General features: G+C 45.0%; 1 protein-coding gene across 1 annotated transcript in view; it reads left to right on the top strand.

Annotated features, from left to right (window-relative positions):
- The window catches only part of LOC139418099 (testican-2-like), a 97,428-nt gene that overhangs the window by 29,875 nt on the left and 50,350 nt on the right, over positions 1-17,203 (top strand). The window contains exon 2 of the mRNA XM_071167285.1: positions 10,564-10,609. Within this exon, the coding sequence (XP_071023386.1) occupies positions 10,564-10,609 (46 nt within the window). The remainder of the gene's footprint in view (positions 1-10,563; positions 10,610-17,203) is intronic.

Consider the following 17,203-nt stretch of genomic DNA (forward strand, 5'->3'; position numbering starts at 1 on the left):
CTCCCTGTCAGAGAGGAGAGACATCACTGTTACCCTCCCTGACAGAGAAGAGAGACATCACTGTTACCCTCCCTGTCAGAGAGCAGAGACATCACTGTTACCCTCCCTGACAGAGAGCAGAGACATCAGTGTTACCCTCCCTGTCAGAGAGGAGAGACACCACTGTTACCCTCCCTGTCAGAGAGGAGAGACATCACTGTTACCCTCCCTGTCAGAGAGGAGAGACATCACTCTTACCCTCCCTGTCAGAGAGGAGAGACATCACTCTTACCCTCCCTGTCAGAGAGGAGAGACATCACTGTTACCCTCCCTGTCAGAGAGGAGAGACATCACTGTTACCCTCCCTGACAGAGAGGAGAGACATCACTGTCAGAGAGGAGAGACATCACTGTTACCCTCCCTGTCAGAGTGGAGAGCCATCACTGTTACCCTCCCTGTCAGAGAGGAGAGACATCACTGTTACCCTCCCTGTCAGAGAGGAGAGACATCACTGTTACCCTCCCTGTCAGAGAGGAGAGACATCACTGTTACCCTCCCTGTCAGAGAGCAGAGACATCACTGTTACTCTCCCTGACAGAGAGCAGAGACATCAGTGTTACCCTCCCTGTCAGAGAGGAGAGACACCACTGTTACCCTCCCTGTCAGAGAGGAGAGACATCACTGTTACCCTCCCTGTCAGAGAGGAGAGACATCACTGTTACCCTCCCTGTCAGAGAGGAGAGACATCACTGTTACCCTCCCTGTCAGAGAGGAGAGACATCACTGTTACCCTCCCTGTCAGAGAGGAGAGACATCACTGTTACCCTCCCTGTCAGAGAGGAGAGACATCACTGTTACCCTCCCTGACAGAGAGGAGAGACATCACTGTTACCCTCCCTGTCAGAGAGCAGAGACATCACTGTTACCCTCCCTGACAGAGAGCAGAGACATCACTGTTACCCTCCCTGTCAGAGAGGAGAGACATCACTGTTACCCTCCCTGTCAGAGAGCAGAGACATCACTGTTACCCTCCCTGACAGAGAGCAGACCCATCAGTGTTACCCTCCCTGACAAAGTAACATGAATTTCCCAGTGCCAAGCATTTTGGCAAGTGGTGCATTTCACAGAGGCCTGTTTTCAGAGTGGTGCATTTCACAGAGTGGTGCATTTCACAGAGTGGTGCATTTCTCAGAGTGGTGCATTTCACAGAGTGGTGCATTTCACAGAGTGGTGCATTTCACAGAGGCCTGTTTTCAGAGTTGTGCATTTCTCAGAGGCACTGTGACCAGGCTAATAAGTCTCAGTGACAGAGCAATGTGACCAGGCTAATAAGTCTCAGTGACAGGGCACTGTGACCAGGCTAATAAGTCTCTGTGACAGGGCACTGTGACCAGGCTAATAAGTCTCAGTGACTGGGCACTGTGACCAGGTTAATAAGTCTCAGTGACAGGGCACTGTGACCAGGCTAATAAGTCTCAGTGACAGGGCACTGTGACCAGGTTAATAAGTCTCATTGACAGGGCACTGTGACCCGGTTAATAAGTCTCAGTGACAGGGTACTGTGACCAGGCTAATAAGTCTCAGTGACAGGGTACTGTGACCAGGCAAATAAGTCTCAGTGACAGGGCACTGTGACCAGGCTAATAAGTCTCAGTGACAGGGCTGTCTGGAGGCACCCCATCTAGAGGAGTTATGGTGGGGTGTTTGTGCTAAGTGTTGCTGGAACATAGTCATTTCAGACAGAATAGTAATTTCAGACAGAACACCCATTCCAGACAGAACACCCATTTCAGACAGAACACCCATTCCAGACAGAACACCCATTCCAGACAGAACACCCATTTCAGACAGGACACCCATTTCAGACAGAACACCCATTCCAGACAGAACACCCATTTCAGACAGAACACCCATTCCAGACAGAACACCCATTCCAGACAGAACACCCATTTCAGACAGGACACCCATTCCAGACAGAACACCCATTTCAGACAGGACACCCATTTCAGACAGAACACCCATTCCAGACAGAACAGCCATTTCAGACAGACATTTTTGGCAATGTTTATATGAGCGACTTTCAAACAACCCCTTATTTAGCACTTTGTTGCAGGTGAAATGAGCCTCTGACTATATGGCATTGTCTTTGTGTCCCAAATGTCAAAAGTAGTGCACTATGTAGGGAATATGGTGCCATTTGGGAGGAAACCTACGTGACCTATGGAGTAAGGGGGAGGGGGTGGCAGTGGGTATTTAAATCCTAAACGGACCCCCTCACCAGGCCTGTGCTGTGAGGTGAGATAGACGTGAATTCAGAGCAGCTCAGTCAGGCAGGTTGTGGCCAGACATTTCCAGGCTAATAGTGTTCCTGGAGGAGCAGAACACAGCATCTGGCCAGTCAGAGGATCCATTACTGCTGTTTTACACCAGCTATATTACAGGGCTGTGGACCAACAGCAGGAGAGGTGCTATCCATGATATGAATCACATAACTCAAGGGACCTCTGCTCCGTAGAGTGAATATCATACCACCACTGGTCACTGCTCCCCACAATCTCTCTCTCTCTCTCGCTCTCTCTGTCTCTCTGTCTCTCTCTCTCTCTGTCTCTCTCTCTCCCCTCTCTCTCTCTCTCTCTCTCTCTCTCTCTCTCTCTCTCTCAGCCCAGCCTCTCCCTTCCCACAGCCTATTTTTTTCTCTCTCTCCCCTTGCCCAAGCCTCTCTCTCTCTCTCAATTCAAATTCAATATGCTTTAGTGGCACGAAGGACAACGTCAGTGTTGCCGAAGTGAAGAGATACACATCACCCCCCCCCCCCCCCCCTCCACTCTACAGACAGCTATATTGGTCCGTTAATACAAGACTCGTAAAAGGCCCACTAATTTAGTGAAGAAAATAAATCAGATTTTTCAGGGGGGTGCAGCAGCATCCTCAGCACCTCTACTTCCCACGGCTAGGATTCTATGAAAATTCCTCTCTGAAATAGTTTGCTACTTAAATATCACAGCTGTTTTTTTGGCTTAATGCAGTAGCTATGTTCCAAAGCGTCATCTTCAATGAGATGTTTAATATGTTAGCTAGCTGAAGCCTCGCTGAAATGTCCATATAATGCAGTTCCATTATTAAGTTGTGTTGCTGTGCTGCTGTGTTGCTGTGCTGCTGTGCTGCTGTGCTGCTGTGTTGCTGTGTTGCTGTGCTGCTGTGCTGCTGTGCTGATGTGCTGATCTGCTGCTGTGCTGCTGTGTTGCTGTGCTGCTGTGCTGCTGTGTTGCTGTGTTGCTGTGCTGCTGTGTTGCTGTGCTGCTGTGCTGCTGTGCTGATGTGCTGCTGTGCTGATGTGCTGCTGTGCTGATGTGCTGCTGTGCTGATCTGCTGCTGTGCTGCTGTGTTGCTGTGCTGCTGTGTTGCTGTGTTGCTGTCCTGCTGTGCTGCTGTGTTGCTGTGCTGCTGTGCTGCTGTTCTGCTGTTAAAGGTTGACAGTTGGTTCACTTCTCCCTCTACACTGAAAACCAGGAGAATAGAGAGGCCATTTTAAGACACGATCACAGACAGGATAACAGGATTCTAGACAGGATCACAGACAGGATCACAGACAGGATCACAGACAGGATCACATACAGGATCACAGACAGGATAACAGGATAACAGACAGGATCACAGACAGGATAACAGGATAACAGACAGGATCACAGACAGGATCACAGACAGGATAACAGACAGGATCACAGACAGGATAACAGGATAACAGACAGGATCACAGACAGGATAACAGGATAACAGACAGGATCACAGACAGGATAACAGGATAACAGACATGATAACAAACAGGCTAACAGGATAACAGACAGGATAGCAGACAAGATCACAGACAGGCTACCAGGATAACAGACATGATCACAGACAAGCTAACATGATAACAAACAGGATAATAGACAGGATAACATGAGGGATGCTGGACCATGTTGACTCCAATTATTACCACAGTTGTGCCAAGTTGGCTGGATGTCCTTTGGGTGGTGGACCATTCTTGATGCACACAGGAAACTGCTGAGCATGAAAAACCCAGCAGTGTTGCAGTTCTTGACACAAACCGTTGTGCCTGACTCAAACCGTTGTGTCTGACTCAAACCGTTGTGCCTGACTCAAACCGTTGTGCCTGACTCAAACCGTTGTGCCTGACTCAAACCGTTGTGCCTGACTCAAACTGCTGTGCCTGACTCAAACCGTTGTGCCTGACTCAAACCGTTGTGCCTGACTCAAACCGTTGTGCCTGACTCAAACCGTTGTGCCTGACTCAAACCGTTGTGCCTGACTCAAACCGTTGTGCCTGACTCAAACTGTTGTGCCTGACTCAAACCGTTGTGCCTGACTCAAACCGTTGTGCCTGACTCAAACCGCTGTGCCTGACTCAAACTGCTGTGCCTGACTCAAACTGCTGTGCCTGACTCAAACCGTTGTGCCTGACTCAAACCGTTGTGCCTGACTCAAACCGTTGTGCCTGACTCAAACCGCTGTGCCTGACTCAAACCGCTGTGCCTGACTCAAACCGTTGTGCCTGACTCAAACCGTTGTGCCTGACTCAAACCGTTGTGCCTGACTCAAACCGTTGCTTCTGACTCAAACCGTTGCTTCTGACTCAAACCGTTGCTTCTGACTCAAACCGTTGCTTCTGACTCAAACCGTTGTGCCTGACTCAAACCGTTGTGCCTGACTCAAACCGTTGTGCCTGACTCAAACCGTTGTGCCTGACTCAAACCGTTGTGCCTGACTCAAACTGTTGTGCCTGACTCAAACCACTGTGCCTGACTCAAACCGTTGCGCCTGACGCAAACCGTTGTGCCTGACTCAAACCGTTGTGCCTGACTCAAACCGTTGTGCCTGACTCAAACCGTTGTGCCTGACTCAAACCGTTGCGCCTGACTCAAACCGCTGTGCCTGACTCAAACCGTTGCTTCTGACTCAAACCGTTGTGCCTGACTCAAACCGCTGTGCCTGACTCAAACCGCTGTGCCTGACTCAAACCGCTGTGCCTGACTCAAACCGTTGCGCCTGACTCAAACCGTTGTGCCTGACTCAAACCGCTGTGCCTGACTCAAACCGTTGTGCCTGACTCAAACCGCTGTGCCTGACTCAAACCGCTGTGCCTGACTCAAACCGTTGCGCCTGACTCAAACCGTTGTGCCTGACTCAAACCGCTGTGCCTGACTCAAACCGTTGTGCCTGACTCAAACCGTTGTGCCTGACTCAAACCGTTGTGCCTGACTCAAACCGTTGCGCCTGACTCAAACCGTTACGCCTGACTCAAACCGTTGCGCCTGGCGTCTACGACCATTTCCTGTTCAAAGGCAATTCAATATGTGTTGTCTTGCCCAGTCCCCCTCTGAATGGCATATATATATAATCCATGTCTCAAGGCTTAAAGATCATTCTTTAACCCGTCTCCTCCCCTTCATCTACACTGATTGAAGTGGATTTAACAAGTAACATCAATAATATGTCATGGAAAGAGCAGGTGTTCCTAATGTTCTGTACACTCAGTGTATGACCAGGTGATATAGACGAATTATTAGTCTGTATCACCTGGGCATATATCTCTTTAATAGATGTGGGACCAGGTGACATAGACTTTAATACCAGGTGATATAGACGTTAATAGATATAGAACCAGGTGATATAGACTTTAATAGATTTAAGACCAGGTGATATAGACTTTAATAGATATAGAACCAGGTGATATCGACTATAATACCAGGTGATATAGACTTTAATAGATATAGAACCAGGTGATATAGACTTTAATACCAGGTGATATAGACTTTAATAGATATAGAACCAGGTGATATAGACTTTAATAGATATAGAACCAGGTGATATAGACTTTAATAGATTTAGGACCAGGTGATATAGACTTTAATAGATATAGAACCAGGTGATATAGACTTTAATAGATATAGAACCAGGTGATATAGACTTTAATACCAGGTGATATAGACTTTAATAGATTTAGGACCAGGTGATATAGACTTTAATAGATATAGAACCAGGTGATATAGACTTTAATAGATATAGAACCAGGTGATATAGACTTTAATAGATTTAGGACCAGGTGATATAGACTTTAATAGATATAGAACCAGGTGATATAGACTTTAATAGATATAGAACCAGGTGATATAGACTTTAATAGATATAGAACCAGGTGATATATACTATAATACCAGGTGATATAGACTATAATACCAGGTGATATAGACTTTAATAGATATAGAACCAGGTGATATAGACTATAATAGATATAGAACCAGGTGATATAGACTTTAATACCAGGTGATATAGACTTTAATAGATATAGAACCAGATAATATAGAGTGTAATAGATATAGAACCAGATGATATAGAGTTTAATAGATATGGGACTAGGTCAATTTACTGACAACACAAAACATGTTATTTACCTTAGAGAAACGGCCTGGTCTGAAATGAAATGGTGAAGTCCTACGACTCTGCTCTGCTCTGTGATGTAACCTGATGTCAGACTTTATAGCCTTCCTCCCGTTGCCTCTCTGTGGGGCAGCGTACCAAATGGAACCCTGTTCCCTATATGGACCAGGGCCTATGTAGGGCTCTGGTTAAAAGTAGTGCACTGTGTAGGGAATAGAGCACCATTTGGGATGCGGGCTGCCTCTCTGGCTCTCCCTGTGTGGGCTGTAAACATCCCATAGTGATATATTGTACACGGGGTCTCAGTACTGCTAACTAGACAGAGAACAATGTTTATTTACTAGCTTGAGTTACGGGAGGAAGGGAAGGGGCTGGGCTGTATTTCTGCTGAATACAGGGGGGCGGGCCAGTGAATGATAGAACAAATATGGAAGGGCTGTGGTGTGTTTGTTTGTTTGTTTGTGTGTGTGTGTGTGTGTGTGTGTGTGTGTGTGTGTGTGTGTGTGTGTGTGTGTTGTTGTGTAAATGACCTTGGACTGATTCCAGAACAGTGAAATGGAATAAATGAAAGGACTTCCTGTGTTAACTCAATGGTGTATTTTACACCAAATACCAACTGTCTATCCCATCAGTTCTGTGCCTCTGTGTCCCAAATGCTACCCTATTCCCTGTGTAGTGCACTACATATACGCTTTGGTGCCCTGCGGTCCATTGACTTTGATGACTCCAGACAGTTTTATAGTTTTCAAAGACTTTGTCTTGGTTGATAACACTATTTCACAGACTGTAGACATGACAGGTGGACAGACAGTGTCGGCAGCCGCGCTGGTAAACAGTGAGAGAATGATCCGTGCAAGGTGGTGATTGGGCAGCTGCTGGTAAACAGTGAGAGAATGATCCGTGCAAGGTGGTGATTGGGCAGCTGCTGGTAAACAGGGAGAGAATGATCTGTGCTAGGTGGTGATTGGGCAGCTGCTGGTAAACAGTGAGAGAATGATCCGTGCTAGGTGGTAATTGGGCAGCTGCTGGTAAACAGGGAGAGAATGATCCGTGCTAGGTGGTGATTGGGCAGCTGCTGGTGAACAGGGAGAGAATGATCCGTGCTAGGTGGTGATTGGGCAGCTGCTGGTAAACAGGGAGAGAATGATCCGTGCTAGGTGGTGATAAACAGGGAGTGAATGATCCGTGCTAGGTGGTGATTGGGCAGCTGCTGGTAAACAGGGAGAGAATGATCCGTGCTAGGTGGTGATTGGGCAGCTGCTGGTGAACAGGGAGAGAATGATCCGTGCTAGGTGGTGATTGGGCCCCCTGCCAACTGATAGAAGTGGAACCTGATCATCCTTTCCTTAATAGGCCACAATCCTCATACTGCGTGTATATGTGTGTGCGTGGGTGCGTGCGTGCGTGTGTGTGTGTCAGTGTGTGTGTCAGTGTGTGTGTCAGTGTGTGGGAGGGTTAATAGGGCCCTATAATCCCCTCCAAATGTCTTCTGAAAGGAGGCAGATTCCCCCAGGATAAGAAGCAGGCAGACTAAGGCCTGTATTTTCAATCAGTGTGCATTAGGAGTTGACAGTTTAACTGCTGCTGCTGTTGCTGAATCAAACTCTGAATGGGGAAAACCTCAATGGAAATGTTTTTGTGAAGAAGTCATTTTCTTTACTCTAACAATGACCTTCTGCTTTTTCTCTCTCTCTTTCTTTCTCTCCTCTCCCACGTCACCGTTCATCACTACAGGAAGTTGAGGTTAGTAGTAAACACCTTCTAGATCCGGTTTGTCTGTTCGGTCTTTTCATGTTGACGTTTCTCTTTAAACCGGAGGAGGAGGATTTGGGAATCTGTCCAATTCTCTCTCTTTGGACTGCAGATGTTACCTGCCCTTTTCAATCAAGAGTAGTCAATGTCTCTGCTTGATAGGAGCAAGCTAGCTACTTCTAGCTAGCTAGCCATTGATTCATGAAGAGTATCACTTATTATGTCTCATGGTCTTAGTTCAACTGCCAAACTGCATTATAACACCTGACATTAAACTGCCTAGCTGCATTATAACACCTGACATTAAACGGCCTAATCGCATTATAACACCTGACATTAAACTGCCTAGTTGCATTATAACACCTGCCATTAAACTGCCTAGTTGCATTATAACACCTGACATTAAACTGCCAAACTGCATTATAACACCTGACATTAAACTGCCTAGCTGCATTATAACACCTGACATTAAACTGCCTAGTTGCATTATAACACCTGACATTAAACTGCCTAGCTGCATTATAACCCCTTGACATTAAACTGTCAAACTGCATTATAACACCTGACATGAAACTGCCAAACTGCATTATAACACCTGACATTAAACTGCCAAACTGCATTATAACACCTGACATGAAACTGCCAAACTGCATTATAACACCTGACATTAAACTGCCTAGCTGCATTATGACACCTGACATTAAACTGCCAAACTGCATTATAATACCTGACATGAAACTGCCAAACTGCATTATAACACCTGACATTAAACTGCCTAGCTGCATTATAACACCTGACATTAAACTGCCAAACTGCATTATAACACCTGACATTAAACTGCCAAACCGCATTATAACACCTGACATTAAACTGCCAAACCGCATCATAACACCAGACATTAAACTGCCTAGTTGCATTATAACACCAGACATTAAACTGCCAAACCGCATTATAACACCAGACATTAAACTGCCTAGTTGCATTATAACACCAGACATTAAACTGCCAAACTGCATCATAACACCAGACATTAAACTGCCTAGTTGCATTATAACACCTGACATTAAACTGCCTAGCTGCATTATAACACCTGACATTAAACTGCCAAACTGCATTATAACACCAGACATTAAACTGCCTAGTTGCATTATAACACCTGACATTAAACTGACAAACCGCATTATAACACCAGACATTAAACTGCCTAGTTGCATTATAACACCTGACATTAAACTGCCTAGCTGCATTATAACACCTGACATTAAACTGCCTAGTTGCATTATAACATCTGACATTAAACTGCCTAGCTGCATTATAACACCTGACATTAAACTGCCTAGCTGCATTATAACACCAGACATTAAACTATTACACTTCAACAGCCCAGAAATATAGATTTATGCATGTGACCCAATTGGCACCGTGTTCCCTATAAACTGGCCCTGGTGAAAACGTAGTGCACTATAAAGGGAACAGCGTTCCATTTGAGACGTATCCCTTTAATGGATCTCGTCTGTCTCAACACTTCCTCTGAATATATGAAACGCCTTTGGCTTAAGTTGTTCAGCTTGACTTGAGAGCTCTGTGTTATACTGCTGGGATCCCAGTGTAGGATAAGGCCAAGCCAGTCGTAACAAACATAATCCTGTGGGTCCTCATCCACACACACACACACACACACACACACACACACACACACACACACACACACACACACACATACACGCACACGGGTCAGTAGAAATGGATACTATGGGAGATTTAGCATTTTTATCATAATTCTAACCCTCAAACACAACCAGAGACCAGTCTAACACCCCCAGAGACCAGTCTAACACCCCCAGAGACCAGTCTAACACCCCCAGAGACCAGTCTAACACCCCCAGAGACCAGTCTAACACCCCCAGAGACCAGTCTAACACCCCCCAGAGAACAGTCTAACACCCCCAGAGACCAGTCTAACACCCCCAGGGACCAGTCTAACACCCCCAGAGACCAGTCTAACACCCCCAGAGACCAGTCTAACACCCCCCAGAGACCAGTCTAACACCCCCAGAGACCAGTCTAACACCCCCAGAGACCAATCTAAAAGATAGTTTCTGTGTTTCCCAAATGGCACCCTGTTCCCAACATAGTGCACTACTATTATATGGCACTATATAGGGAAGTAGTGAGCAATAATAAAGAATAGGGTTCCGTTTGGTACACACTCATTCTGAGAGTGTATATTCCCTGTGTGACAGGGAGGAAGCTAAAATCACCACTTTACAGAGAGTGAGACCGTCTGTGATCTTCTGTTTTGTCCTTGGATATGTTGTTGTTGTTGTTGTTGTTGTTTACACTACGCTCTGCAACTCTGCAGTGACACTACTCCGATTCTCACATTCTCTCTAGGATGACTACATCAGGAATGTGGAGGAAACCCCAGGCTCGGATGAAAGTAAGTTAAAGGAAATGATGTCATATAACCTTCTCTGTATTCATGTTATCAAAAAAAAAAAAACGTTTTTTTAATTTTTTTATGAAAAGTAATGTACACTACAGATGTTGTAAAAATGGGTTCCTGGATTGAGTGTGTGGAAAAGAACCATGGAGTCGCCATTTTGTTTACGCAACAAACGGAAGAAAACGGACTAAATAAAACAAGGGAGGGACTACCTAGACTGTTCCAATAAGAAACATTTCAAAAAAATATTTTTGCTACGCTGTGCCCTAATGAACATGGCCCTGATCTGATGGAGCGTTGCTAGGGATTTCTGGTGAGGAGACGTGGAGACTGAGGGTCCGTTCCAAATGGCATCCTCTTCTCTATATCAGGGTTCCCCAGCTGGTGGCACGCAGGATGTATCATTTGTACCTCTTCCTCCCCTCATGTTTTCTGAGCAAAAAAAACACAAAACGTTTTTATAAAATCTATTTTTGGTTGTTGTTGTTGTTGTTGTTGTTGTTGTTGTTGTTGTTGGATTTTCATTGTTGGGCGTAAAAAAAAACTGTAAAAAGACTAGGAAATCAGCTCCAAATGATTTTATTTGAGGAAATATGTGTTCCTATGCGTAAATAGCGAGACATATACCGATGTAATCAAGGTTTGAAATTATTCTGTTTTTGTCAAAAAATACCCTATCTGTTTGTGCTACTTGCGGTCAATGTGCAGTGTGCAAATTATTTGTAACTATGTTCCGGCTCCCTGACCATCCACTCAAGACAAAATCGGCCATTGGCTGAATGTGCTGTAGTTGGGGACCCCTGTTCTATATAGTACACTACCTACTGTATGGGAGCCCTATGGGCCCTGGTCAAAAGTAGTGCACTACATAGGGAATAGGGTCCCATTTGGCTCTCACTACATAGGCAATAGGTTCCCATTTGGGATGCAGAATGTTGATGATACATGAGGGGACTGGCTCTTCTTAGCGTGGAGAGGATGGAGAGCTGGTGTGATAATTGTTTCCGCTTCAGCTGAGGCTCAGCTCAGTGAATTCCCATAGGACTACCACTACTGAACACCCTGGGTTCTGCTGCTCAGCTCAGTGAATTCCCATAGGACTACCACTACGGAACACCCTGGGTTCTGCTGCTCAGCTCAGTGAATTCCCATAGGACTACCACTACGGAACACCCTGGGTTCTGCTGCTCAGCTCAGTGAATTCCCATAGGACTACCACTACGGAACTCCCTGGGTTCTGCTGCTCAGCTCAGTGAATTCCCATAGGACTACCACTACGGAACACCCTGGGTTTTGCTGCTCAGCTCAGTGAATTCCCATAGGACTACCACTACGGAACACCCTGGGTTCTGCTACTCAGCTCAGTGGCTTCCCATAGGACTACCACTACGGAACTCCCTGGGTTCTGCTGCTCAGCTCAGTGAATTCCCATAGGACTACCGCTACGGAGCACCCTGGGTTCTGCTGCTCAGCTCAATGAATTCCCATAGGACTACCACTACTGAACACCCTGGGTTCTGCTGCTCAGCTCAGTGAATTCCCATAGGACTACCACTACGGAACACCCTGGGTTCTGCTGCTCAGCTCAGTGAATTCCCATAGGACTACCACTACGGAACACCCTGGGTTCTGCTGCTCAGCTCAGTGAATTCCCATAGGACTACCACTACGGAACTCCCTGGGTTCTGCTGCTCAGCTCAGTGAATTCCCATAGGACTACCACTACGGAACACCCTGGGTTTTGCTGCTCAGCTCAGTGAATTCCCATAGGACTACCACTACGGAACACCCTGGGTTCTGCTACTCAGCTCAGTGGCTTCCCATAGGACTACCACTACGGAACTCCCTGGGTTCTGCTGCTCAGCTCAGTGAATTCCCATAGGACTACCGCTACGGAGCACCCTGGGTTCTGCTGCTCAGCTCAGTGAATTCCCATAGGACTACCACTACTGAACACCCTGGGTTCTGCTGCTCAGCTCAGTGAATTCCCATAGGACTACCACTACGGAACACCCTGGGTTCTGCTGCTCAGCTCAGTGAATTCCCATAGGACTACCACTACGGAACTCCCTGGGTTCTGCTGCTCAGCTCAGTGAATTCCCATAGGACTACCACTACGGAACACCCTGGGTTCTGCTGCTCAGCTCAGTGAATTCCCATAGGACTACCACTACGGAACACCCTGGGTTCTGCTGCTCAGCTCAGTGAATTCCCATAGGACTACCACTACGGAACACCCTGGGTTCTGCTGCTCAGCTCAGTGAATTCCCATAGGACTACCACTACTGAACATCCTGGGTTCTGCTGCTCAGCTCAGTGAATTCCCATAGGACTACCACTACGGAACTCCCTGGGTTCTGCTGCTCAGCTCAGTGAATTCCCATAGGACTACCACTACTGAACTCCCTGGGTTCTGCTGCTCAGCTCAGTGAATTCCCATAGGACTACCACTACTGAACACCCTGGGTTCTGCTGCTCTGCAGCTGCTGGCTCAGACAAACACCAATCGGCTCACTTCAATACAGGACATCAACTGTGCAATGAACAGAAAGCTATAGATATTATTTTATAGATATCCCTATTAGCTATAGGAAATGAACAATGAACAGAAAGCTATAGATATTATTGTATAGATATCCCTATTAGCTATAGGAAATGAACAATGAACAGAAAGCTATAGATATTATTGTATAGATATCCCTATTAGTTATAGGAAATTAACAATGAACAGAAAGCTATAGATATTATTGTATAGATATCCCTATTAGTTATAGGAAATGAACAATGAACAGAAAGCTATATATATTATTGTATAGATATCCATATTAGCTATAGGAAATGAACAATGAACAGAAAGCTATAGATATTATTGTATAGATATCCCTATTAGCTATAGTAAATGAACAATGAACAGAAAGCTATAGATATTATTGTATAGATATCCCTATTAGTTATAGGAAATGAACAATGAACGGAAAGCAAATAAGCATGTACACTTGTATTTCTACAAAAAAAGCTTGTCCTTTATAAAGAGTTCCCTGAGCTGTAAGGTGAGGAAGCCAAGCTGTACTGTAGCTATCTACCCTGGCTATATCAAAACAGACCACAGCACAGAATGGAGAGGTCCATACTATCCCCTAGCTGTGTGGACCATCTCATTCCAATTCCTCACTGACCAGTGATCGATGCAAGGACATTATCACCTAGCTTTCTCTTAATGGTTATTATCATTATCGCTGTCACTGTATTTTCTTATTGAATGACGTACAGAACACAGGTTTAGAAATGTCCTTTCTCCTCGCAGGTTCCAGCGCCTTCAAAGCTCATCTAATCGGGTTTATGTTTCCATAGAAACTCAGTGCGTTGATACGTAGAGGGACTCGTTTCTGGACAGCTGATTTGCAGCTCACTCACGCTCTCTCCTGTATTTATGAGTCGCCTCTCTTCCAGAACCCACCCCCCCCCCCCCCGTCCTCCCAACCAGGCTTTAGAAAGAGAGAGAGAGATAGACTGAGAGACAGAGAGACACAGAGAGAGCAGGAGGAGAGAGAGCAGAAGGAGAGAAAGAGAGAGAGACAGACTGAGAGACAGACAGACTGAGAGACAGACAGACTGAGAGACAGAGAGCAGGAGGAGAGAGAGACAGAGAGAGAGAGACAGACTGAGAGACAGAGAGAGAGACAGAGAGAGCAGAAGGAGACAGAGAGAGCAGAAGGAGAGACAGAGAGATCGCTGAGCGCTGGGCGGCAGCTTAAAACCCTGAAATTAGTCCTCTGTGTTTATAATGCTTCCAAATCCAACTCAGAGGAGAAATCAAATGAAATCCAAACAGGACAGCTTTAACCTGTATTAAGAGCTGCTGCGGCTGGACCCTGCCTTCTCTCCCAGCACACTGTAGGCTTGGTCTGTGTCTCAAATGGCATCCAATTCCCTATTTATTCAAAGTATATATAGGGAATAGGGTACCATAGTAGTACACTATATAGTGAAGAGGGTGCCATTTAGGAGACACACAGAATCTCCTCAGAGCTTATTCATTACACTGACTCAAATGAAAAGATGTTGTAAACAGCAACAACACTGCTGCTTTGTAGGGATGCTCTCTACTACAGGGATATTTACATCATGACTAAAACATTCTGTACTGAGAATGAACCCCCAGAATCAGACTGAATTAGGCCCCATGACACGCTGGCTTAACCATCAACCATTTTATTTTCTTTCACATTTATTTGACGTGGTGATGATGTAATACACATAATTTGACTTAGTGATGATGTAATACACATCAGTTGACTTAGTGATGATGCACAATGCACATCAGTTGATTTAGTGATGATGTAATGCACATCAGTTGACTTAGTGATGATGTAATACACATCAGTTGACTTAGTGATGATGCACAATGCACATCAGTTGACTTAGTGATGATGCACAATGCACATCAGTTGATTTAGTGATGATGTAATGCACATCAGTTGACTTAGTGATGATGTAATACACATCAGTTGACTTAGTGATGATGCACAATGCACATCAGTTGACTTAGTGATGATGTAATACACATCAGTTAACTTAGTGATGATGCACAATGCACATCAGTTGACTTAGTGATGATGTAATGCTCATCAGTACTGTTGACGTGGTGATGATGTAATGCACATCAGTTGACGTGGTGATGATGTAATGCACATCAGTTGACGTGGTGATGATGTAATGCTCATCAGTACTGTTGACGTGGTGATGATGTAATGCACATCAGTTGACGTGGTGATGATGTAATGCACATCAGTTGACGTGGTGATGATGTAATGCTCATCAGTACTGTTGACGTGGTGATGATGTAATGCACATCAGTTGGCGTGGTGATGATGTAATGCACATAAGTTGACGTGATGATGATGTAATACACATCAGTTGACTTAGTGATGATGCACAATGCACATCAGTTGACTTAGTGATGATGTAATACACATCAGTTGACGTGGTGATGATGTAATACACATCAGTTGACGTGGTGATAATGTAATGCACATCAGCTGACGTGGTGATGATGTAATGCACATCAGTTGACGTGGTGATGATGTAATGCACATCAGTTGACGTGGTGATGATGTAATGCTCATCAGTACTGTTGACGTGGTGATGATGTAATGCACATCAGTTGACGTGGTGATGATGTAATGCACATCAGTTGACGTGGTGATGATGTAATGCTCATCAGTACTGTTGACGTGGTGATGATGTAATGCACATCAGTTGGCGTGGTGATGATGTAATGCACATAAGTTGACGTGATGATGATGTAATACACATCAGTTGACTTAGTGATGATGCACAATGCACATCAGTTGACTTAGTGATGATGTAATACACATCAGTTGACGTGGTGATGATGTAATACACATCAGTTGACGTGGTGATAATGTAATGCACATCAGCTGACGTGGTGATGATGTAATGCACATCAGTTGACGTGGTGATGATGTAATACACATCAGTTGACGTGGTGATGATGTAATGCACATCAGCTGACGTGGTGATGATGTAATACACATCAGTTGACGTGGTGATGATGTAATGCACATCAGTTGACGTGGTGATGATGTAATGCACATCAGTTGACGTGGTGATGATGTAATACACATCAGTTGACGTGGTGATGATGTAATGCACATCAGTTGACTTAGTGATGATGCACAATGCAAATCAGTTGACTTAGTGATGATGCACAATGCACATCAGTTGACGTGGTGATGATGTAATGCACATCAGTTGGCGTGGTGATGATGTAATACACATCAGTTGACGTGGTGATGATGTAATGCACATCAGTTGACGTGGTGATGATGTAATGCACATCAGTTGACGTGGTGATGATGTAATGCACATCAGTTGACGTGGTGATGATGTAATACACATCAGTTGACGTGGTGATGATGTAATGCACATCAGTTGGCGTGGTGATGATGTAATACACATCAGTTGACGTGGTGATGATGTAATGCACATCAGTTGACGTGGTGATGATGTAATGCTCATCAGTTGACGTGCTTCAGCTAGGCTACTGCGTATTGGACAAGAAACAGCCTGTTAATGATCTATAATTGGTCTAGAGGGAAATTACTGTAGAATAAAAGCAGCTAAATTATTGTCTGATTACGTTCTTACTCTTCCTAAAAGCCTCAGACAAGAGAACTCATCATTTAAGTGAATAACTTTCAACCGGGGCTACAATTACTGTCAAATTAGAGGGTTATTTCATATTGTTAAAACATAATTGTAGGCCCCATGTTAAATCAGGAAGCACCTTTTAGAATGTTCAAGCATCCCAAATGAACCCTGTGTTCTATGTAGTGCACAACTGTTGACCGGGGCCCATAGGGTTCTGGTCTAAAGTAGTGCACTACGTAGTGAACAGGGTGTCATTTGGGATGCACCCTAAATCAACCTCTACACAACAGTTGTTAATGATGTCTGTGCAACGTGAAGGGGCTATCTGTACTGAACACTATACTATAATGCAACATGCAACAATTTCAATGATTTTACTTGAGTTATGGTTCATATAAGGAAATCAGTCAATTT

This window comes from Oncorhynchus clarkii, chromosome 1 (assembly GCF_045791955.1).
Source record: "Oncorhynchus clarkii lewisi isolate Uvic-CL-2024 chromosome 1, UVic_Ocla_1.0, whole genome shotgun sequence".
NCBI classification, from domain to species: domain Eukaryota; kingdom Metazoa; phylum Chordata; class Actinopteri; order Salmoniformes; family Salmonidae; genus Oncorhynchus; species Oncorhynchus clarkii.